Below are 25,086 nucleotides of genomic sequence, written 5' to 3' on the forward strand. Positions count from 1 at the left end.
CTAATCGAACACCAGTTTGTGTGATAAATAGCACCATGTTTCATCCAAGTATTTGTTATAGTCAAAATAATCCATTCATTAAGATTTTTTTTAAACTCAAAAACAAGTTGTATGAGTTCAGGTCAATGAGGCCTACAGGCCATAAATAGCAAATAGAAGTTAAAAACTTGTAATGTTCACAAGAACTTAAGTTGATTAAAAGAGCTAACAACATTAGGTGATAACATATGTGTAATTATGGATTTACAATCAGCTATAATGGGGCGGTCATTTTGGACCGGGAACACAGAATTAACGAACACAACAAGAGGGTTAACAGAGCAAATTATACATATGTTACAGGTAATATTATTTCTTATAGCACTGATTCAACTCACCTCGTCCATTTGATTAAAATGCAGATTTCAAATCATTTATCAATTCAGTACGTGTGGAAAACAAACAAACAAAGAACACAACATTGCAAAGAAAAGTATTTCTGGTTGACATTTATTGAACATGTGTCAATTTAGCTGCTGTAATAAAATGCCTTTTGAAAACAAAAAATGTGCACAGCCACCTTACATCCCGTGTGGAAACAGCATAATATCTTTGGCATGATGTCCATTATTCACAATAGAATATTGTCACATCATTCAATAGGTCATTTAATCTGTGCATTGAGTTCCCTGTATCTTCATCTTCACTCTTTTGATTGATTGAAGGAGATTGAATGTTTCAAGAGTACAACAATTCTATACTCAACAAAAAAATAGAAATGAATCATTCACTAAGTAAAAAACTAATGATTGTAGACTGACATTTTGCTACGATAGATTTAAATGTAGCTCGTTTGGTTCATAAATGCGTTGTATGATATTATAATACACAATTTTCCAATGTCGATCAAAAGCTTTACAATTTCATTACACAAGTTGACAAAGACATCCGTCCAAAATGCAGAATAGTTGACCTTTGTTGTACCACAATTATAGAATATTCTATTTGTTTCTACAAAAAGTATAATATGCCTATATAAAGCACTTATGAAAGCTTGGTTCTCGTCAATAAACGTTTTTTTTACCCGTTTCTCCTACGGACCTGTATGTTTCACTAAGGCACAATCATTGCGGGCGATCGCAAACATGACAGTTTCTCAGAGATGCACACTACAATCATGTCATCAATATCTCAGAGCAGAACCAATCACGTCCTAGACTCCGATAGAGGCCCATACTGTATGTGGTAAGCTTTGTTTTGTTTTTTACCCATGTAGAATTAATCTCAACGACACATTAGAAAACCATCCTTTACAAAACAAATAGTAACTGATTCAATTTTAAAAAAAAAAAAAAAGACAGGATTCACAGATACAACTTTTTTTATGTTTGATTAATTTCTTTGTCTCCATTATTAGAGTCACATATATTCATGTGCAAAATAAAATTATTGTGTCACACAAAATGTGTTAATGCACTTGGGTCCCTGTGACAACAGGGTTGGAGGAGAGTAAAAAACATAAGGCTAAAGGTCTTATGTGGAACAGTAACATTCACACACAGTGTTTAGTGTCAGGCTCTTCCTGTACAGTATTACTCCGAGTCAGTATTCATGTCATAAGAATTAATTGCCCTCGACAACATCCACCAACTGGGGAAAACAAACGTTCTTTCCACCATTGACCCCGACTGTATAAGAGCCAACTTCGTAGTACATTTTTTGTTATACAAATGTAACGTAGGTCAAAAATTTCGACCTACGGTTCGCGATGCTCCCACTTAGGGAAGTAGAGCCAGCGGCCCTGTGGCTTCAGGCTATTCGGTGTGGAAGAGTGAGAAATTGTGGGGACCCGGTGTCAAAGGAGGCTACACTTTAGCTACGTGTGTGGAAAATATGTTATCACAGGTAAGACATTTAACTAGATTAGTACAGTCAGTTTGGAACTCCACTCACTTCTTGTAGCTTTATAGCTAGTCAGTTTGTGTTGGCTAGCTTAATGTTCTGGTTCAGGGCTCTCCAACCCTGCTCCTGGAGAGATTACCGTCCTGTAGGTTCACTCCAACCCTAATCTAGCACACCTGATTCTAAAAAATGAGCTGTTTATAAACCGAATCAGATTAGTTACAACTGGGTTTGTGAGTGAAAACCTACAGGAGGGTAGCTCTCCAGGAACAGGGTTGGAGAGTCCTGTTCTGGTTGGTAGCTAGCTAGCACGCAGTCACTCACGTGGTTAACATTAATGCCGTCATGAAAACGAGGGAAGCACTCGACAACATTACATTTTCCTAAGTAGTGAGAACACTCAGGAGCAGGAAAAGTTGAATAGTAATCTTTACACATGTTGTACTTTTCTTAAATGTAGTTTTGTAATTGACTAAAACAAGCAGACAAGAAAATAGCTTTTGGAAAAAGGTGAAGTTTTTGCTGTGAGCCAACGGGGTAACTAAAGTAACCATGGGTTGTTTTCCCCACAGGCAGGCAGGGCCTCCACGTTCTATTTCATACTGACTGAGACTATCACATTACATAAGCACACATTGTCGCCATGACGATCCACACTGCACTGCTTGACAATGTTCCTGTACCGCTTCAGTGTATTTGTCCAGGATGTTCCTTCCTGTGAACAGATACAGGAAGTAGCTGCGATGATTTCCAGTAGCTTGGTACACTGAGCATAGGAGTTGGCAAGACAGCACAAACTGATCTGGGACCAGGCTAGAGTTGCACCAGTGTGTACTTACACTATACTGCAGTCGCACCAAACGTCAGGTCAGCATCCACTGACCAGACTATCAATCTCCTCCAGCTTGCATAAGTCTTTACACAATCTCCTTTCGCCTCCTCTTGGCAAAGGCAGACAAAGGAGGAGATTTATGCAGTCTGTAGGTAGGTTGGTGATAGGCTAAACCTCTCCTCCTGTCTCCTTGTACATTGCAGTTAAGGCCACCATTACAGTATGCCAAAGGGGCTTTAGCTATCAACATCAGGCTTTTAAGTCCAGACTCTGGGATAAAATAAAACTTCCTACTCGTCACACACACACACACAATCTCAGACAGTCACACACAATCTCAGACAGTCACACACACACACACACACAAAAGTCTTGACTCCCACTCCTGGTTCTCTCTCCCTCCTCGGTGAAGATGTGCTTTAGCTTAGCGTAGCTCAGCCCTGGGGTTCTGTGCTGTTGCCATGGTGAGGGGGCCCCTCAAGCTCGTTGATGGTGTGGAGGAGCAGGCACACCGGGGGCTGGGTGGGTTGTGTCATGGCGGGTGGTGGCAGGGAGGTGGATCCTGTCGCCGACCCACACTCAGACCTACTTTCGGGTCCATCCAGGGCTAGGGCCTGCTCCTCTTCTACTCCCAGAGCGGGGTGACCGCACCCGTCACAGAAGTCTCCTCCTTCCTGCTCCTCAACCTCCTCCCCCATTAGGCTATCCTTCTCCCTCAGCTCCTTGCCCTCCTGGCTTCCAATACTGGTACTACCACCACGGTCACATACGCACACCTCGATACCAGAGTCACCTGTGAAACGGCGCCGCCGCCCAAGGGCCCCCTTATTATCTTTGTCCTCCTGGGCACCACTCTCGGGCCCCCCTAGGTCCCCGAGTAACAGGGGCTCCTTGCAACTCTTCTCTGGGCCTCTAGGCTCCTCTGTAGAGGCCTCCTGGGGCCCTAGCCCTGGTCCACCATCCTGGGGCTCCTGAGGCTTGTTGTCTGCCTTGGGTCTGTTGTAGCCAATGGTGGGAGCCCCAATGCAGTGGGGCTCTTCCAGGCTCCGCCTGGAACAAAGGGTGTCGGACACTGGGGGGACCGGAGTGGTCTGGATGGTCAGGCAGTGACCCAGTCCCAGGCCGTCCTGTGGGTCCGTGGGCAGGGGGCTGACTGTATGGAAGACACTGTAGGGAGGGGGAGGGGTTGGAGGGCGGTTTACCACCTCCTCGTAGTCAGGTAGGAGGGAATTTGGAAGAAACCCTGGAAGTGAAGACGAGAGGGACACAAAGGACAGTTAGGATTAACTGAAAATGATTGCAAGGAAAACATGTTGCAAGGTTGGCATTGAACCAAGACCCGGTGGCATTGAACCAAGACCCGGTGGCATTGAACCAAGACCCGGTGGCATTGAACCAAGACCCGGTGGTTAAGGTTTCCTGCAATCTGGGGCATGAAGCAGGGCTGTGTTTCATCCCATACAAAAACAAAACCCGCAACTCCTAGTTCAAACAAAGGACTGGAGTTGAGTCAAGGTAGGGCTGCCAGGCAGTGACTAAACTCTGTTTGATGCAAAAATTGCCATTGAGAAATATCCCCCCTAGCCGAAAGGGAAAAATTTGCAGAAGGAGAGAACTACTGAGACTGAAGTTGAGTATGTATGAAGCTTTAGTGCTCTCGTGTTTCATTGCGCCACGGTAACGATAGGACTGAAATAGAAGGGCATTGCGCAATAATTCCATGTTGTTGACTACTACCAGTATAACACTGTATCTGTGCAGGTCCTCCTAAGCTGTATCACACCATTCCATGGTTAATATGGGCAGCACACCGTGCAACAACGCAATATGACGGACTACCACGACTCTGACACTCTGTACAGAACACGGCGCTCTCTCGTGTTGTGGGTGTCGCGCCGTGCCACACGGGAAGCTCTGATAGGCGGGACTCTTACTGAAGTAGAATGGAAGGGAGGTGTAGTTGTGCGCCTCACGGTAGGCGATGAGGTTGATCTCGTGCTGGCGCTGCTGCTGCTGCAGCCGGTGCTTGGTGCGCCGGTGGTGACACACGCAGCAGCAGCTCAGGATGAAGATGATGACCCACACCAGCCAGAACCCTGCCGGAGACAGAGACACAGCAGAAAGACTGTGAAACATAGACATATGTTACTACGTGTTATTCATGTCTCTATGGTGTAAAAGTACTGCTGAACAGAAGGAGTGAAATATAGTTTTTGAAAGCAACAGAGAGCTACAGTACATTACTACTGTAAACATCTAGTGCCTGTACCGTGAATGCCAGTAGTGACAAATTGCTAGTGAATGCAATAGAGAGATATAGTGCACCACTACACAGTAACAATGTGGAGGCAGAGCCATAGATATTGGCCAACGACCCTCCAGGTTTGTTCTAAACGTTGTTCCATAGCAAGGATGTAACTGCATTGGAACTTTTGCTACCAACAGTGTACCATGGTGTCGATTGGTAATCTACATCCCAATCGGAGTTCACAGTTCATGTTGTAGCTCATTCATCACGGAAGAAAGCAGCGGACCTATCTCCTGGGATGGGGGAGGAGGAGGCAGTGATACGCAGAGGACCTATCTCCTGGGATGGGGGAGGAGGAGGCAGTGATACGCAGAGGACCTATCTCCTGGGATGGGGGAGGAGGAGGCAGTGATGATACGCAGAGGGGACCTATCTCCTGGGATGGGGGAGGAGGAGGCAGTGATACGCAGAGGACCTATCTCCTGGGATGGGGGAGGAGGAGGCAGTGATACGCAGAGGACCTATCTCCTGGGATGGGGGAGGAGGAGGCAGTGATACGCAGAGGACCTATCTCCTGGGATGGGGGAGGAGGAGGCAGTGATACGCAGAGGACCTATCTCCTGGGATGGGGGAGGAGGCGGCAGTGATACGCAGAGGACCTATCTCCTGGGATGGGGGAGGAGGCAGTGATACGCAGAGGACCTATCTCCTGGGATGGGGGAGGAGGAGGCAGTGATACGCAGAGGACCTATCTCCTGGGATGGGGGAGGAGGAGGCAGTGATACGCAGAGGACTATCTCCTGGGATGGGGGAGGAGGAGGCAGTGATACGCAGAGGACCTATCTCCTGGGATGGGGGAGGAGGAGGCAGTGATACGCAGAGGACCTAAGTCCTAGTACAGTAAATAATGGGGGAGGAGCCATCGGGTCTTGGTACTTTTTACTCCACTACATTCCTTAAGAAAATATACTTTTTACTCCATACATTTTCCCTGACACCCAAAAGTACTTGTAACAATTCAAATGCTTAGCGGGACAGGAAAATGGTCCAATTCACACACTTCAAGAGAACATCCCTACTGCCTCTGATCTGGCCGCCACACTAAACACAAATGCTTCATTTGTAAATTATATGTTAAGTGTGCCACTGGTTAACCGTAAATAAATAAAAAAACAAGGCAATTGTGCCATCTGGTTTGCTTAATATAAGGAATGTGAAATGATGTACACTTACTTTTGATACCTAAGTATATTTCAAACCAAATACTTAAGACTTTTAGTCAAGTAGTATTTTACTGGGTGACTTTCACTTGAGTCATTCTCTATGAAGGTATCTTTACTTTTACTCAAGTATGACAACTGGGTACTTTCTCCACCACTGTTCACGTGTACAGGGTGCACTGATATATGACTAACATGCTAATGTATTTCAGAGTGGGAGAATGAGAGTGAAAGTGAGGGGTAGAGAGTGTGTGTGGGTGTGTGTGATAGCGTAGAGAGAGACAGTCCTTACACCAGAGTTCATAGTAGTAACTGCAGCACTGTGACTCCCCACAGCAGTGTCCTGATTCGCAGACGTAGCTCTGGTTGTTCAGCCCCTCACAGTGCAGAAGGCTCTGGAAGACAAGAAGAGACAAGTCAATAACAGGAGTGTAAAAACCGTATGTCCACCACCTGGGTCGTGTTCATTAAGTCACAACGTAGCGAAACCTTTGCAATGAACAACGGAAATAAGCGTTTCATATCGGACAAGCCCAGGTTGCCTCTTGCCGTGTCAGTCTGTGTTCTTCCGTCTGTTGCCTAGTGAATATGACCCAGCACCCGCCACTCAAATACTGATGTTCATTTCTGTTCGTCATCATCTTGATAAAAGGTGCAACCCCTAGAATTTCTCAGAATTTCTTCCCTATGTGGAAGCTAGGTGTATTGCAACATCACTAGGCTGCATTTAAAACAAAATCTCCCCCTCATCCCCTTTTCCTGTAACATGGCAGAGACGCGCGCTCGAACCTTACTTTCACTTTTGGTCCACCAGCTTCAAACAGCTGGAAAAACTAAACTGAACAAAAAAAAAATATATATAATAAATAAATCGCAACATGCAAAAAGGTCTAAAATTTTACTGAGTTACAGTTCATATTTTTTATTTTATTTTTTATTTTACCTTTATTTAACCAGGCAAGTCAGTTAAGAACAAATTCTTATTTTCAATGACGGCCTAGGAACAGCGGGTTAACTGCCTGTTCAGGGGCAGAACGACAGATTTGTACCGTGCCAAGCTCGGGGGTTTGAACTTGCAACCTTCCGGTTACTAGTCCAACGCTCTAACCACTAGGCCACCCTGCCGCCCCATATAAGGAAATCAGTCAATTCAAATAAAATTCCTTATGCCCTAATCTATGGATTTCACATGACTGGGAATACAGATCTACATCGGTTGGTCACAGATAAAAAAAACAAAGTAGGGACGGGATAAAAAGACAGTCAGTATCTGCGGTTTGTGACCATTTGCCTCATGCAGTGCGACATCTCCTTCAGAGTTGACCAGGCTGTTGATTGTGGCCTGTGGAATGTTGTCCCATTCTTCTTCAATGGCGTTGATGCATATTGGCGGGAAGTGGAACAAGCTGTCGTCCATGTTGATCCAGAGCATCCCAAACAAGCTCAAAGGGGGACATGTCTGGTGAATATGCAGAGGCCATGGAAGAACTACGACATGTTCAGCTTCCAGGAATTGTGTACATTGCGACATTGGGCCGTGCATGATCATGCTGAAACATGTGGTGATAGCAGCAGTTGAATGGCAATGAGCCTCAGGATCTCATCACAGTATCTGTGTGCCATCGATGAAATGCAAGTGTTCGTTGTCCGTAGCACATGCCTGCCCAAATCATAACCCCACAACGTTGACATCAGAAAACCATTTGCACACACAACACTATACAAGTAATGTGCAGTTGTGAGGCTGGTTGGACATCCTGCCAAATTCTCTAAAACAACATTGGAGGTGACTTATGGTAGAGAAATTAACATTCAATTATTTGGCAACAGCTCTAGTGGGCATGCCTGCAGTAAGCATGCCACTTGCACACACCCTCAAAACTTCAGACTGTGGCTGTGGATCTGTGGCATTGTGTTGTGTGACAAAACTGCACATTTTTTAGAGTGGGGTTTTATTGTCCCCAGCACAAGGTGCACCTGTGTAATGATCATGATGTTTAATCAGCTTCTTGATATGCCACACCTGTCAGGTGGATGGATTATCTTGGTAAAGGAGAAATGCTCACTAACAGGGATGCAAACCAATTTGTGCACAACATTTTAGAGAAATAAGATTTTTGTAGAAAAGGCCCATGGAGTTGGTGGAATACTCCTTTAATTAATTGCCATTTACTCAGCTGGGCCAGGGGCGCTTTAATTAGGTCAGGTAGAAATGTCCTACAGATCTCAACTCTATAAAAGGAGGAAATTGCCATCGCCTGATCTCGCTGCTTTCTCTTCCCTAAATCCATCTGATCCAGAAGTTCTGTGCGTCCATGAATCCACCACAGACTACCAGTAAATATACCACTTTATGGTTAAAGGAATTCCTGCCTCAGTCTCATACATTCCTCTGTCACCTGACACGTGACCACCTGTTCACCTTCACTGTCAGTCATCCTACCTGTCCAGCAACCCACACAGATTCCACTAATCTTTCAATGGTCCTTTGAGCCGGATGATGACTGAACCAAAGACAGGTGAAAAGGAAATGGAGGCGGAGAGGGAAGAATTGTCTCCACTGGAAGGAAGAAGAGAGGAGGAGAGAGCAGCTGAGGGAAAGGTCTTGGAACAAAGGAAATATCCAGGAGCTAAGCCTAAAGCAACAAAGGCTTCATCCTCAACTACCAGGAGCACCAGAAGAACCAGGCAAGCACCTGGTTATCTTAAGGACTATGTGGTCGAGGTTCCGACATCAAAGGGCAAGCCCACCAGAGCTCAAAGAGTTGATGGATCAACTATATGTTTCAGCCATCAACCATCCCCTCTGAGCCAAGGACCGGAAACTGCTTTGGAGCAGGAAAGTGGTCTACGTGAGGAACCTATGGAAGAGGTAACTCCCACTGCACAGGTCGACCAGCTTCCAGAGGCAGGCTCCGCTCACCCCTTAACTAATGGGAAATCGTTGAAGCACTCTAGACGGAGTGGGAGTTCGACCAGTGGATACCCCTTTGGAAGTGGCCATGGCAGCCGCCATTCACTAGCCCTCAGCAATTCACAGACCGCTGTCCTACAAGAGAGGATGAAACTATTAGCTTTGGAGGAAATTGAGCGTCAGATTGAGGAGGAACGACAGGCTGACGAACGATGTCACCAATTGGATGTGCAGGCCCGTAGAGCTCTACAGGAAAGGGAATCCATTGCCAAGGACCTGGCACAGCAGCGACGGCACCGTCAAGCCAGAAGGGAATTAGAAGAGGCACGGATGGTCTCATCCTTCCTGGAGAGGAACGAACGGGGAGTTGACCTGACCACCCCTCCACATGGACCTGAACTGTCTGCCTTTCTTTCCCAATCTGCCCCTCTGGTACAGCATGGCACACAGTCCTCGGAGGATCCGGGGTCAACAGCCAACACGGAGCACGGAGACGGGCCGCTCCGCCAACGCCCTCTATGCCAGTGACACAAGTTAGCATTCCTCCATCTGGACAAAGCATCACTCCTTCGCCTTTCCGCCAATTACCAACCAAGGCAAATCGTTCCTTTCATCCGGGGCCAGGCCAGTCCTCAAACAACAGGTCGGAGGGCTCTCGCCCAATTCCGGCTGCCACAAATGGTGGGTCTGGGACAGTAGGTGACCGGCCCAATGAGGCCACAGTGGGCTCATCAGAAGTCCCGGGTTTATCCTTCACGCAACCAGAAGAGGGAGCCAACATTATGAAACTTCTAGTAGCCTCAGCCTATGGAATTCCCAGACCCAAACTGCCATACTTTGAAAATGGAAAGGAGAGTGAATTTGTCCTTTTGGAAATGGCATTGGAGAGTCTACTGGGTATTCACAGTCATCTGTCAGAACGCTACAAATACCAAGTACTAATGGATCATTTGCGGTTTCCCAGTGCATACAGGCTGGCCCAATCCTTTATGCACTCCCGCAACACCATACACTGCAGCTCTCCAGGCCCTGAAGGCGAGATATGGTGAGCCACGTCAGCTAGTCCAGAATGAACTAAACAACATCCTGAACACGTCTCCAATTAAAATGGGAGACCATGCTGCTTTCCAAGAATTCTCCCTGGCTGTCCAATCCCTGACCTCGATGCTCCAATCCGTTGAAGGAGAAGACGGAACGAGCTTAAATGTGGCTCCCACGTGGACAGGCTTCTCAGCAAACTTCCAGTGTACCTCAGAGACAGTTTCATTGAACATTGTTTGAATAAGGGCATCCTGAAAGAGGGCTCGAGAAGCACCTATGCTCTCAGAGACTTGGCCACATGGTTGGAGGTGAAGGCAAAGGCGAAGAGCATCGCTCACCAGGCCACAATCTCCGCCATAGCCATAGGGGGAAGGAAGGAGTTTGAACGCCAGCAGGGACAGAGAAGACCAAATCCCACTACCATGTACTTAAATAGTGAGGCCGGGGAGGAACCCGGGAAGAAGACCCCTCTCAAGAGCAAGAACATCAAATTCCAGCCTTACTGCCCATATTGCAATAGTAAGGGGCACTTCCTTGGCTCATGCCCCAGAGTAAAAAAGCTCACTCAAACTCAATTGAAGGCCTGGATCACTTCAGGCGAGCGATGCTACAAGTGTGCCCGTAGCCATAAGGTGGAGACCTGCACATTGAGGAAACCCTGCAACCGCTGTAAAGAAATCCATCTCACCGTGTTGCATGATCTATTTCCCCAAGCAAAGAAGGAGCAGAGTATGCTCATGGTAGGAGCTGCAAAGGAGCTGTATCTCGACCAGCAGAACCGATCTCCAAGGGTCATGTTGAAGGTGGTCAAGGTCACTCTGCAAAGTGAAGGGAGAAGCATTGATACATTCGCCGTTCTAGATGATGGGTCAGAAAGAACAATCATTCTCACAGCGGCCACCCGTCAGCTTAACCTGGAAGGGACCCCGAGACCCTTAATCTCAGAACGGTGCGACATGATGTTATCCAAATGAAAGGCTCTGCTGTAACCTTTAGCATTTCACCTTCAGGAAACAGGGACGTGGCCTATAACATCACCAATGCCTTCACGGCAGATGGCTTGAATCTCGCAGAGCACTCCTGCCCGGTAAGTGTTCTACAGAAACAATATCCTCATCTACGAGGATTGCCTCTTCCTAACCTGGCCAGAGTAGCACCACTTATCCTGATTGGGTCAGACCACCCACATCTCGTCACCCCGACTGAGCCTATACGAGCTGGACCAGAAGGAGGACCCATTGCTGTCCATACATCCTTGGGTTGGGCTGTGCAAGGTCCATCCCATCTACTTCTCTCCACCCAAGCTGTACAGTCACAGCAAGTCCTCTTCACCAGAAGCAATCCAGATGCAGCCACTGACCTCCTTCGGAATGTTGAGATGCTATGGAAGATGGACACCTTCTCCAACCGGAAGCTACAGGAGGTCACTCGCTCGAAAAATGACTCCTATGCATTAGACCTCCTGGAGAAGAGCACCACCACCACTGAAATGGATGGCGTTCGCAGGTATGCAACCCCACTGCTACGGGTGCCCAACCATCCTCCTCTGGCAACCACGACACGGGCTGTACTCCCACTACTGCGTGGAACAGAGCGACGCCTGGTGAAGAATCCTGAGCTTGCAGAAGTTCATAACCGAGAGATTCATAACCTTGTGAAGGCAGGCTACGTCACTGAAGTGACAGCTCATGAAGAGGGAAACGCACTCAGTGAATCCTGGTATCTCCCTCACCATGTTATCCAGCAACATGGTGGGAAGTATAGACTTGTCTTCAACTGTTCATTCCAAGCAGCTGGTCAAAGCCTGAATGACTGTCTACTCCCGGACCAACCTTAGGTCCTTCCTTGCTCGGTGTCCTTCTCCGGTTCCGGCAGCACTCTACAGCCATCAGTGGAGACATCAAAGCCATGTTTCATCAGATTCGTTTACTGCCTTCTGACACCACACTGCTCCGGTTCATATGGCGAAATATGGAACGAGATGCAGAGCCCACAATCTATGAATGGCAGGTACTCCCATTCGGCACCACCTGCAGTCATTGCTGTGCCATATACGCTCTGCAGAGACACGCACGGGAGCATCCAGACAGTGACCCAGAAGTATTGGATTCAGTGGAAAATGCCTTCTATGTGGATAACTGCTTACAAAGCATCCCATCCACGGCTGACGCGAAATCACTCCTTGATAAAGTGCGGAATCTCCTGTCCAAAGGGGATTTGAGGTCCGACAGTGGGCTAGTAACAGAGCGGAGGTTATCCAGCAGCTCCCGCCACAAGCTAGGTCCAGTAGCAGTGAACTATGGCTAACGCAGTCTGGTGCTAACCCAGAAGAGCCCACTCTAGGACTGAGGTGGAGCTGCCTACCGGATACGCTGGGGTATAAGCACCGCTCATCCCCGAGTACCGAAACCCCACTCTGCGCACCATCTATCGGACCCTGGCCAGTCAATACGATCCCCTTGGGTATATCCTGCCATACACAACACGGGCCAAAGTCTTAGTCCAGGACCTGTGGCAGACCAAGAGGGACTGGGATGAACCAATCCACCCAGCTGACCTAGTGGAACGATGGATCTGTTGGGAAACTGAGTTAACGGAGCTCTCTGATGTCCAAATGCCAAGATGTTATGTACCATCCTGTGTTGACCAACTGGGATCATGCCTGGAACTGCATGTGTTCTGTGACGCTTCGGAGCGAGCTTATGGGGCGGTTTCCTATCTTAGAGTGGAGGATAAGGCAGGCCACACCCATGTCTCCTTTGTCATGGCCAGGTCCAGGGTCGCACCCAAGAAGCAGTTGTCAATGCCTAGGCTGGAACTCAGTGCTGCCCTTTCCGGAGCCCAGTTGGCCTCTACCTTGCGAGCCGAGCTCACCTTGCCAATCCAAAGGATCATCTACTGGAGTGATTCGACCACTGTATTGACATGGCTCAAGTCGGAGTCCTGCAGGTATAAGGTGTTTGTCGGGACTCGCATTGCGGAAATCCAAGACCTAACAGAAGTCCAGGAATGGAGGTATGTTGATAGCATAAACAATCCTGCTGATGACATTACTAGAGGTAAAACCCTTAAGGAATTGGCTAAACCCCATCGCTGGAGCTTGGGACCACCATTCTTGTCCCAACCAGAGAACGAGTGGCCGACAGCCCCCAGGCCTGGGGCCCCTCCGCGACCGACTGAAGCTCATGAGTTAAGGAAGTCTGCCCAATGCTACAGCATTTCTACGGAACCAACAACGGCTCTCCCTGACCTAACACAATCCCAAACACTGCCGGATCTGATCACAGCCACAAACCAGACCTCAGATGGGGTGGCTTCTATACCTACCTCCCTCGCGGCAGAGACACTACTCCTCCAGCAAGCACAAGCAGTTAGCTTCCCTGAGGAGTTAAAAGCTCTGAAAGCCGGTAGGGAAGTGGCTAAGGGCAGCCGTCTTCTCTCTCTTGCCCCAGAAAGAGTCGGAGGGAGGCTGCGCCAAGCGGAGGTTTTGGACCCAGATGCTATCCACCCAATTATCCTCGACTCCAGACACCCTCTTACCAGGCTCCTCATCAAGAGTTATGATGAGCGGCTTCTCCACCCAGGGCCAGAGAGGGTCTATGGGGAGATGAGGCGGAAGTACTGGATAATTGGAGGACGAGGAGCCATTCGTAAGCACCAATACGCCTGCGTAGAATGTCAGAGATGGCGGGCCGGAGCTACGGTGCCCAAAATGGCAGATTTACCCCCTGCTCGCTTGCGCCCTCCTTAAACCACCCTTCTGGTCAACAGGAGTAGATTGCTTCGGCCCCTTGATGATCAAGTTAGGTCGTCGTATGGAAAAGCGCTGGGGCATTCTATTCAAGTGTATGACAACCAGATGTGTCCACCTGGACCTACTGGAGAGTTTGGATACGGAAGCCTTCCTCATGGCCCTACGGCGGTTTATCTCCCGACGGGGAAACCCTACGAGATCCTGGCTGACATAGGTACGAACTTCAAGGCAGGAGAAGCCAGGTTGGAGGAAGCCTTCAAAGCCATGGAACCCAGCTTCCAGGATCAGCTGATGGACCAACAAATCTCATTCAAATTTAACCCTCCAGGCGCTCCTCATTTTGGAGGAACATGGGAGCGAGAGATCAAATCTGTAAAGACGGCCTTACGAGTCGTACTAGGGGACCAAACTGTCACTGAAACGGTCTTGAGGACTGTCCTGATAGAGGTGGAAGGGATTCTGAACTCCAAACCCTTGGGATATCTCTCTGCAGACATCGCTGACCCCGATCCGGTTACACCGAATATGCTCTTGATGGGACGCCGAGATGCGTCACTTCCTCAAGCCATGTATGCTGATACCAACCTCGTCGGCAGACGCCGGTGGCGACACAGCCAAATCTTAGCTGACCATTTTTGGGCCCGATTCATTCGGGATTACCTACCAAGTCTACAGCACAGAGTGAAATGGCGGAGAGAAATGGCCAGCCTGGAAACTGGCCAAGTAGTAATGATGGTGGACCCTCAGCTGCCTCGAGCCTCCTGGCCGGTGGGCCGTATAACTAAGACCATGCCTGGGACCGATGGTCGTGGTAGATCAGTGGAAATCCAGGTGAAGAACCGGACATATATCCGGCCAGTTGCCCGACTGATTCCTCTCCCTGAGATAACAGAGGATGGGGAGCAATGAGCCTTTTGAGGAATGTGGAAATTAACAAATTTCCGGGGTGGCTGTAGAAAAGGCCCATGGAGTTGGTGGAATACTCCTTTAATTAATTGCCATTTACTCAGCTGGGCCAGGGGCGCTTTAATTAGGTCAGGTGGAAATGTCCTACAGATCTCAACTCTATAAAAGGAGGAAATTGCCATCGCCTGATCTCGCTGCTTTCTCTTCCCTAAATCCATCTGATCCAGAAGTTCTGTGCGTCCATGAATCCACCACAGACTACCAGTAAATATACCACTTTATGGTTAAAGGAATTCCTGCCTCAGTCTCATACATTCCTCTGTCACCTGACACGTGACCACCTGTTCACCTTCACTGTCAGTCATCCTACCTGTCCAGCAACCCACACAGATTCCACTAATCTTTCAATTTTAGTGCATATGGAACATTTCTGGGATCTTTTATTTCAGCTCGTGAAACATGGGACCAACACTTTACAGGCCGTGTTCATATTTTTCTTCAGTGTATATATTTTGTTGTTGAAAGTATATTTCACAGCGATTTAGATTGCACAATGATTCCCTACACTTTTCAATGCTTGTTTTCTCACAAACTGAAATAGAGCGAACAGTGTAGAATTTTAACAACCAGGAAAAAAGTGATTTCTACATTGGCCACTTGACTCCATTTCCACTAAATACACAGACAAAGTCAAAACAGCTTTCCTATTTTGACAATCGATGTCGCTCCGCGGGAGAAATCAATGGGGTGAATATCACAGCTAATCACAACACTGGCGGGTAAGTAATACTGTGGAACACTATCATTCTACTATTACTGCATGCATGTATATGACAGACGTCTTCTGAAATTACAATGCAAAAATAAATCCTGTGTGTAGCACCTTCAACTCATGATAGCATTATGGAGCATTGACTGAAACATCAACTATAAGATCACAACATACAGCAGTTGAGCCATCTCTACAGAAATGACTCTGGCGATTAGACCTAGGTCACCTGGGTACTACACTCTCACAGATACTGTAACTGAATGGGACCTGAATAACAAATACATGTATTCATCAAACAACTGGTTAACAACTAGTTAGTAAAGCCTATAGACTATATCAAGACGTTCAGACAGTTGATAGGCTAGTGATATTTGCATGTTGCCCTCTAGGGTTTAGGCTAGGTCGCTTTATCAGCACTCACAGATACTGTACCTGGCCAGAATAAATAAATAAATAAATAAAAATAAAGTCTCTCTAAAATAAAAAATAAAAACAAAGATCAATAACTGATTAGTCGTGTTCAATGTAGCCTATAAGGGTCTGGAAGAACTAGGTCCAGACATAAGTGGTAGTATTGAACCTCTCCATCATCCCTCTTATAAATGGGTGCTAAGCTGCTAGAATGTCCACGGCTCAGATTTCCTCATCACTTACCACTCAGGCGCTAGTAGCCTCAGCCTCATACAACATTCAATACAACAGAGTGAACAGACGGACATGGCCCACACTGGAACAAACACACCAAGTTAGTCTAGCCTAGAGAAACACAATGTACAGACACAAGCTGCTTGTTTGCGTAGATGACGGCCTAAATGTGCCTCCAGTCAAACAGGAACTAGCCTGTTAGCCTACATTAGAAGCTTGTAGAACCTGACACATCAAAGACACACTTAACAATCAGTGGCAATGCAAACATTCTTTCAATCATTCAGTTTCTACTTTCCAAGGGGACAGCAGGAATAGCCATTGATAAAGAATGAACTAAAAACCAGAAACCAGACAAGGAAGACAGCCAAGGAAGCCTCATCAAAAACGGCTTCAGAATGTATATTGATTTATCAGGCAATCCCTACCAGGCTACACAGACACAAGATTAGATTATGGATTCAATCCTGAGGAGAAATGTTAGCCAAGGTTTTCTATACCCGTTTCCTTTCCAGCTGGAAAGGCATAGCTGTCCAAAATCCCTAAATCCCAAGGAGCGCAAGTCCTTTCAACTCAAGGGTCGTTATCCTTCCAGTCCACAGATGAAAAAAGTAAAAGAGCACACACACACTAAGCACAATAGGGGACAAGGATTTCTCTAAGGAAATGTCCAAGCGGCAGTGGAGTGTGAGCTGCCAGCCAGAGTAGAGGACTGCATGGTAATGAAGAGTGAAGCACCCTCGGTATTCAAAACGGCAGGCGGAGTTTGTGTGTCAGAGTGAGGACAGTTATAACACAGGAATAGTGAAGCCCAGCCACAGATCAACTTCACACACACACTACTAGCCTATGCGTTTCCACTAGGAAAGTCTGGAGCATTTCCACAGTGCATCTTTTTAACAACCTCCCACAAAGTTGTTTACACCATACAACTACATTGTATGACATGGCATAAGCCCATCACACAAAAAAAACAAAACAGGTTAAAGCTGAAAACTGCAGAGAAACTAGGCTACCGTTTGGTTTGGAGGCATTTTCAGTTCTTGCGCTGAGGAGATTACACAATAGTCTCGGGTCAGAGACCTTTGGCTTTAGAGGAGATCAAGAACTCCCTGGCTCCCAGGGGCTGTTGTCGAGAACCGAAGTGCAAAGATATAACCCTTAGGCCTATGACGTGATGTTTTGTATTTGTGCTAGGATGTTGGATCCAGTCCATTTAGCACAATAGGCTAGACCTAGAAACAAAAACTAAAGCCAAATCCATGTAAGAATACCATTTGGACAACAAATTGCCTAAGCCTAGGTTAAGAGATGAAAAAAGCCTAGGTTAAGAGATGAAAAAAGCCAAGGTTAAGAGATGAAAAAAGCCAAGGCTAAGAGATGAAAAAAGCCAAGGCTAAGAGATGAAAAAAGCCAAGGCTAAGAGATGAAAAAAGCCAAGGCTAAGAGATGAAAAAAGCCAAGGCTAAGAGATGAAAAAAGCCAAGGCTAAGAGATGAAAAAAGCCAAGGCTAAGAGATGAAAAAAGCCAAGGCTAAGAGATGAAAAAAGCCAAGGCTAAGAGATGAAAAAAGCCAAGGTTAAGAGATGAAAAAAAGCCAAGGTTAAGAGATGAAAAAGCCAAGGTTAAGAGATGAAAAAGCCAAGGTTAAGAGATTAAAACTTGTTTTTTGAGCGTCTGAATTTTCTATCGCCTAGTAGACGTATCAGACAAGACATTGAGCTAACAAAGAATCTCGACAGACAACATTCCTCAGTCTCTCAGCCTTCGACAATAGGCTGCTGCTGGATGGAACAACCATCCCTTCTCGTACTACAGTAGGGGATTAGGGATGGGTGGATTGTGTTACTAACTCTGCCAGAGCCTACAGGCATAATAGACATTAATTAAATGTAAAATCGACCATAATGAGAAGCTGCTGAAACAACCAGACATACAAGAACAGTCCGGTGTCACTGCTCGACTATCAGAACATTTTTTTCTCTTGGACAGCTGCTAAAAAGTGACTAAGTGGATTCTTGACCGTGTGCATATGACATAGCATTTGATCTGGCATGAATACGCACAAACCTGCCATACTGACAGACTATTGATGCTGTATACTAGTGTCTAAGCTAAATTATTTATGAAGGATCTCTACCTTTTCATGCAAAGAAGCATGTTAGTTTCAAATTCGTAGTAGGCACATCGCTAAAAACTACAAAATGTCTTAAATGAAAAAGAAAACCCAACTGCGTCTTTCTCAGGCCTGCAATAGAAGCATGGGTTGCTCACGTAAGCTACATGACAGGCAAAGAAGACTCAACCAGCAAGGCATTCTTTTGGACTGACATATTGCATACAGGGTTCCCTACTGCGGCCAAAACAATCAGAGATGTTTTATTACCTGGTAACGTTAGTATTAGGTTCACTATTAGCTTTCTTATTATTTTCATGATTTATTCAAACAGTAATGCGTAATTGAGCAGAAATATAGCTTTCTGAAGAGGCAACAATGGCACAGAAATGCCCCAGTCTGTGTGTCAGGGCTTGAACTACAGGGGAGGTTTAGGAAGCCCAATTCAGTGGCTTGCTTGGGCCAGTGATTCTTTTTTTTAATAACGCTATTTTAATCTAGGCTATATAATTGATCTTTAAAAAAAACAAAAGATGGATTTCCGAAGCCGTTTGTTCGATATGTTGATTATTTACCACACTCATATAGCCCACAGATAATCTGTCGGGGCAGAGAGCTTGCGGAGCTCAAATTGCTGGTCGTTGCGTGGTGCCAAGACCGACAGTCACCATGGAATAGTCTGCCTTTAAAAATCTGACATTTCCTCTAGAGCAAGGCTCTCCAACCCTGTTCCTGGAAAGCTACTCTCCTCAATGTTTTCGCTTCCAGGTAACTTCCAATTCCAGGTAATTCCGGATTCAGCTAATCAACCAGCTAATTATTCCAATCAAGTGCACTAGATTAGGCTTGGAGCAAAAAACTACAGTAGCTCTCCAGGAACAGAGTTGGAGTGAAAATCTACAGTAGCTCTCCAGGAACCGAGTTGGAGTGAAAATCTACAGCTTGCTCTCCAGGAACGGAGTTGGAGTGAAAATCTACAGCTTGCTCTCCAGGAACGGAGTTGGAGTGAAAATCTACAGCTTGCTCTCCAGGAACGGAGTTGGAGTGAAAATCTACAGTAGCTCTCCAGGAACAGAGTTGGAGTGAAAAACAACAGTAGCTCTCCAGGAACAGAGTTGGAGTGAAAATCTACAGTAGCTCTCCAGGAACAGAGTTGGAGAGCCCTACGTCTATGCTCTTTGGTCCTTGAAAAGTCATTGAAGTTACGGTAGTTGATTTAAGCCAGACTTCATTAGCGTGTGCGTTGGGAACATGACTATTTAGTCAGGCAAAACCCACATTATTGACATATTTTAGAAGGTCAAAATAATCCAAATTCCTTATTCTTAAAAGTGGTAATGCACACTTTTTGTTGCATAGATTGTTTTCTATACGTTATTACAATTAAATATCAAATGTAGGTCCTTCACATTTCTTATTTAAAGATGCACCATGTAGAAATCACTCTGGCATGTCCTGGTTGATAAAATTCTATTAGTTCACCTAAATTCAGTTTGTGACATAAGTATATTATAGGGAATCATTGTTCAATCTAAACCATTGTGAGAAATATTTTCCATAAGCAAAAATATTGTATTTCTATGCGAATTTGGTCTGGTCACTCAAAAACGTACATCTTGCAGCTTTAAGTGCTTGGCAAAAGTCCTTGAATTTGTCTGTATGAACCCTGTATAGGCTACTTCCTCAGGCCACAAATGAATGATAAGTGCAAAATTTCAATAGCAGCAGATTTTAACATTCGATTTCCTGTCAGATCTTGACCCATGTCAGTATTTCTCTCATTTGAGTCAGTAGCTTTCAGTTGGCATTGGCCCAGTGTTCCACTGGCAAATTTACCTGAATGTCAAGCCCTGCTGTGTGTGGTACGTGTAGGACCTATGTGTCTACCACTTTATGTAGCCGTTAGCGATGCTAATGACACCCTTACTGTTTTCAGGTAGATGGAAAGACAATTAAAAGTTAACTACAAAGTAGCCTATGCCTTCTTGGCAGAATCATGATTATTTGCATCAATCCAGTGGTCATTTGTTTTGAAAAACAACATCACAGGTGCGCTGCAGAAACACAGCTAGCTGGTAAGCACCTGAATTAAAGGGTAACTATACAAACATGTAAATTTCACAAATTCTCTCAACAATGGTCTGCAAATATGTTTTAAGAATTGTTGTGGATTTTGAACATCAAATGTATTTTTTTTGCCGTGATATCGTTTTGGTACAGTATCAAGTATCGCTTTTCAAATTCTGCCCTCTAGAGGATTTCACAGAACACATGCCACTTTGAAATGTGCAATAAATACATTTAGCATTTTATTTCGAGTCTCTTTTCTGTTACAGTAAATTTGTCTATATCAAAGAACAAGGGCATACTAATTTAAATGACGAGTCATTTTTAGCCTGGTTCTGTACAGAATGCAGTCATTACGGGACACCGGCCAGGTCATTGTCCATTATATTCTTTTTTAATTAAAAGTTTGGTGTGACTAAATCGTGTGCTGGTGCCACGAACTGAAAAAGGTGGTAGCTGGAAAAAGTTAGTGTAGAACCCCGACATAGTTCACTTCCTATTTTGCAGATTCAATACTGACACAGAGCTGACTGGCAAGGGGACTGTACAGCAACAGTGTTGTAGAAGAGATGTGTTCTGAAGAAAGTTCAAGGTAGGACAGTTCGTGCTGAACAGAACAGTGGTGACAACAACAACAACATTCTCGACCACCACAGATATTCAGCTCTACTCTTCAAAGGGAAAAGAGGACGTGCTCAGGGAACTAGCCTATTTTTGGTTGATGGTTCGCCAACAATACTCCCATGTGAAGAGTAACCACCTTGCAAGAGATCTGAAGTCTCGTCGTTGCACACTGATATTAGGCTACACGTCTAAGCTGTAGCACAGGGGGGCTAAAGGCAGTCTTGAAATGCAATGTAGGGACAACCTGGGTTTGATACCTGGTCAGTTAGCCTCGGCCTACAGAGTTTGGGAGTTTGAAAAATGAGGGTGACTGATGTAGGCCTAGGCCAAAACCAAGTAGGACAATGCAATCAATGTATTGTGTCACTCAATATTTCTCTCAAACAGAACTTGACAAATCCAGAGGTTAAACAAGACATTGGGATTAAAATAGGCACTTCCACTCAGCAACTGATGACCATATTCAGTCACCCAGAACTAAGGCAAGATGCCAGATACAAAATGAAAGTCTCAATGATGTAGCAGCAAACAGGGAGAACGTTCAGATATCTGTGAGGGGCTGTAGCCCCCTTCCTAGAAATAAAGAAAAACATTGTTAATTGAACTTTAGACTTGTGGGTGATTCCTCACAAAAAAGGACCATGATTTTTTTTATTTTCACAAAATGTTATCCATAGAAGGGTCCTTTAGAGGAAGGATTGTTGACGGAGATGAGTATACAAAACATTAAGAACACTTTCCATGATCAACTGACCAGGTGAAAGCTTTGATCTCTTATTGATGCCACTTGTTAAATCCACTTCAAATCAGTATAGATAAAAAAAATGGGAGGAGACGGGTTGAAGGACTTTTAAGCCTGGAGAGATTTGAGACATGAATTGTATTTGTGTGCCATTCAGAGGGTGAACGTGCAAGACAAAAGGCTTAAGTGCCTTTGAACGGGGTATGGTAGTAGGTGCCAGGCGCACCGGTTTGTGTCAAGAACTGCAACACTGCTGCATTTTTTCCTCACTCAACAGTTTCCTGTGTGTATCAAGAAGGACATCCAGCCAACTTGACAACTGTGGGAAGTTTTGGAGTCAACATGGGCCAGCATCCCTGTGGAACACTTTTGACACCTTGTAGAGTCCATGCCCAGACGAACTGAGGCTGTTCTGAGGGAAAAGGGGGCTGCGCAACTCATTATTAGGAAGGTGTTATTCATATTTTGTACCATCAGTGTATATTTGACATTTGTATCTTGAAGCATAATTGAGAAATAATGAATTTAAGTTGGAACATGTGACATTTTGGCATTAACCAAGCCTTCTTTAAGACTCCATAATGTTTAAACTGCACTACAAAGGAAGAATTGGTGTCAAAGCTTTACTGCCTGCTCTGTAATATAAGTGGTACTTTAATAAAAATTTACACATATGAATATTGAAAAATATAAACATGAATATATAATAATTTTGGGGTCGAATGCCAGTTGTGAGAATTACCCAAAAGGAGTGCTGTGATTGGCTTCTATATCAATTTCTTTGTATAAAATGGGCCATAACTTAAATAACTTTACTTGTAGTAATAATTATCTGATCCTTTTGCAGGGATATCTTTCATTATCTAATGATAACAAAATGCTTACGATGCTCTTATATATGAGGGGGGACTTTGTGTGTCATGACATGGACTGAATTTAAGCCAGGTTCAAAACAAATGGGCACTATAAAAGGTCCAACTTCAGTGTGTTCAAGACAAATGGGAACTAAAAAAAAATGTTTTCCAACTGGGACAAAAAAAGATTTTTGATTGGTCATCTAACTTCGCATCTTTCTAGAGCTCCGACTTTCCGAACTGAAGATCACTGACGTCATGTGACGTCGTTCTACACCAAAACATTTCCAGTTGTCTTGAAAGCACAATAGCAGGTTAGCGTTTTTCGATTGAATTGTGTTCTGGAGGCAGCTCTGCAGAGTGGTAACTAGCTGGCAAAGCCACAAAGTCATACACATGTGTGTTTTAATCAATTTTGACTTTGCATATTGTCCATCTAGCGGAAATAGCTCAGTTCTGCCTCATCCCAATAAACGTCAACCTGCGAATTAAGACCAGCGATAGCTAATCTGTTTCACTGATAACCTCTTGTATTAATGACTACAGGGACATGAACAATGATGAACCCCCGTCAACAACTTCAGTGTATTCCATATAAATTACAGCTAATAAGGAGCTAATAAACATGTTATGTGATGGCCATAATACCATTATTTTGTCAAGGTTTTGTAACTACACAATATAAATGTTCCTTGTGCGTTTAAATGGTATTTCTTTGATATCTTGTTAATAGCCATGTTGTGTAATAAATCAAACTTTGTTTCAGTATCAATTGGCAGGCTGGTTGTTTATCAACAAAATCGACGCGTGTGCAACGTTTATTGGAAAAGTCATGCATTTGCACAACGAGCACTTGTCTCAAATACATCGTTACAGTTGTTGGTTAGCTAGCAAGCATTTGTTTTGTACATATTGACATGAAATCAGTCAAAACACCTGAAAACAAGACACATATAAAGAACAAGATAACACTAGCTGAAACGAGACACACACGATTCCCTTCATTGCAGCTTCTTGCGATTGGGTGGATTCGATTATGCTGAGCCAAGGGGCACCGGTCTATGGCCGGTGACGTGAACGGGCATAACGGTGATGGAAGAGTTCCTTTCTCAAATGGAATAGTAATCTGCGCTGCTCGGTCCTGGTGAATCGTCCAGAAACATACGCCACTTTTCCAGAAAATGTGTTTTATTGGGAAGGCAGATACATATTTTTTTTATTAAAAGCGAACACCTTCGCATGTTAAATCGCACCACGTTCTTAATTACGCCGTTTATTTGAGCCGACTTCAAAGTGAGTTATGACTGGAGCATCTGGCTCATGCTCGGGATTCTAAAAACCAATACAATCAATTTTTACATTATGCAAAACACGCCTACCCGTGCCAGGTGTACCGAATCTCCTCATTGTTACTGGCTGGCTGTTCAGAATCATAACGCAGATTCCGGTCACATCGATGCACGCTCATCATTTTCGTTACAACAGCCAACCCGTTTAAAAAACAGCACTTACACATGCAGTTTCAATGCAAATATATAATCAAAACATCAAGTAATCATTGTTTTTAAGAAGACAGCTACTGACTTATTGGCTAGTAGGATGATTATGCTGTGCTAGTATGTGGCGAGATATTAGATAACTCAACCATTTAATTAGACATCTGTCAATGGGTGCGGCTAGAGACGTTTGCTTAACACTAAGGTTATTAAGGTTAGTGACTAACAGTAGCCCATGTAGCTAACGTTAGTTACTAAAGCAGCACATACTTTGTCGAGTTCAGTCAACGCTGGCTAGCAAGTGCCTGTGATGCCAACTAAATAGCTGACTGAACAACTAGCTAGCTAGCACGATAGCTAAAGCTAGCTACAGCGGTCGAACTTTAGAAGTTATAAAGTTATACCCAACCGAGACTAGTTAGCCAGCAAACGTGTAGGAAAACAGCTGGCCAAATGAATAACTAGGTACCTAACACAGTAGCTAACCGTATATGCAACTTTACTAGATACCCAAATAAACAACCTGCATGAACCGAACCAAAAACAAATCCTGGCAGACTTGAGTCCAAACCTTACCTCGTCTAATGTCGCGTCGGAGGGGCTGACAGCTACAACGTGCAAAAACAATCCCATTTTAAGACCCACACCTAAAATCTCGTTCATTCCTCCGACCGGACTCGTGTAAAAACATAAGCGTAGACGTGTGTTGTTCACTTCACTAATCTTAGCGAAATGTCAAACTAGTTTACGGCTCTACCTGACGCACTGAAAGACCACGCATGCGCTACAGCGTAATTTGATATTTCAAGGAGGCACATTGGGCGAATTCGATTAACCTGGCCCGGGGTACGCCGAGCGTAGAACTTGAATACTATAATGGTTTGAACCTTCTTGTGACGGTCCAAAGATCAGCCATGTTGGTTAGGGAGTTATTCAACCATAGTTTGGTTTACCAGTGCTGTGATAAGATGCC

General features: G+C 45.1%; 1 protein-coding gene across 3 annotated transcripts; it reads right to left on the reverse strand.

The window, feature by feature from the left end:
- Nucleotides 1–472: 472 nt before the first annotated feature.
- LOC124003554 (WW domain binding protein 1-like) lies at nt 473–24,884 on the reverse strand. Of its 3 annotated transcripts, none has more exons than XM_046311901.1 (4): nt 24,690–24,884; nt 6,474–6,576; nt 4,648–4,809; nt 473–3,956 (listed from the first exon to the last, which is right to left on the reverse strand). In XM_046311901.1, the coding sequence occupies exons 1-4, from the start codon at nt 24,774–24,776 to the stop codon at nt 3,148–3,150; spliced, it is 1,161 nt and encodes a 386-aa protein (XP_046167857.1). In that variant the 5' UTR covers nt 24,777–24,884; the 3' UTR covers nt 473–3,147. The 3 variants fall into 3 exon arrangements, with proteins under 3 accessions (XP_046167857.1, XP_046167859.1, XP_046167860.1); XM_046311903.1 differs by lacking the exon at nt 24,690–24,884 and adding an exon at nt 16,714–16,900; XM_046311904.1 differs by lacking the exon at nt 4,648–4,809.
- Between the last annotated feature and the right edge of the window lie 202 nt (nt 24,885–25,086).

Source organism: Oncorhynchus gorbuscha, linkage group LG18, assembly GCF_021184085.1.
Source record: "Oncorhynchus gorbuscha isolate QuinsamMale2020 ecotype Even-year linkage group LG18, OgorEven_v1.0, whole genome shotgun sequence".
Lineage (NCBI taxonomy): Eukaryota > Metazoa > Chordata > Actinopteri > Salmoniformes > Salmonidae > Oncorhynchus > Oncorhynchus gorbuscha.

What these genes read in the sequence shown, in the direction of transcription:
- LOC124003554 (XM_046311901.1), bottom strand. Translation starts at nt 24,776, where the DNA reads ATGAACGAGATTTTAGGTGTGGGTCTTAAAATGGGATTGTTTTTGCAC. An exon ending in TTACTACTATGAACTCTGGT is followed by an intron (nt 4,810 to 6,473) that starts GTAAGGACTGTC and finishes TGTCTCCGGCAG; the next exon opens with GGTTCTGGCTGGTGTGGGTC. An exon ending in CTCCCTTCCATTCTACTTCA is followed by an intron (nt 3,957 to 4,647) that starts GTAAGAGTCCCG and finishes CTTCACTTCCAG; the next exon opens with GGTTTCTTCCAAATTCCCTC.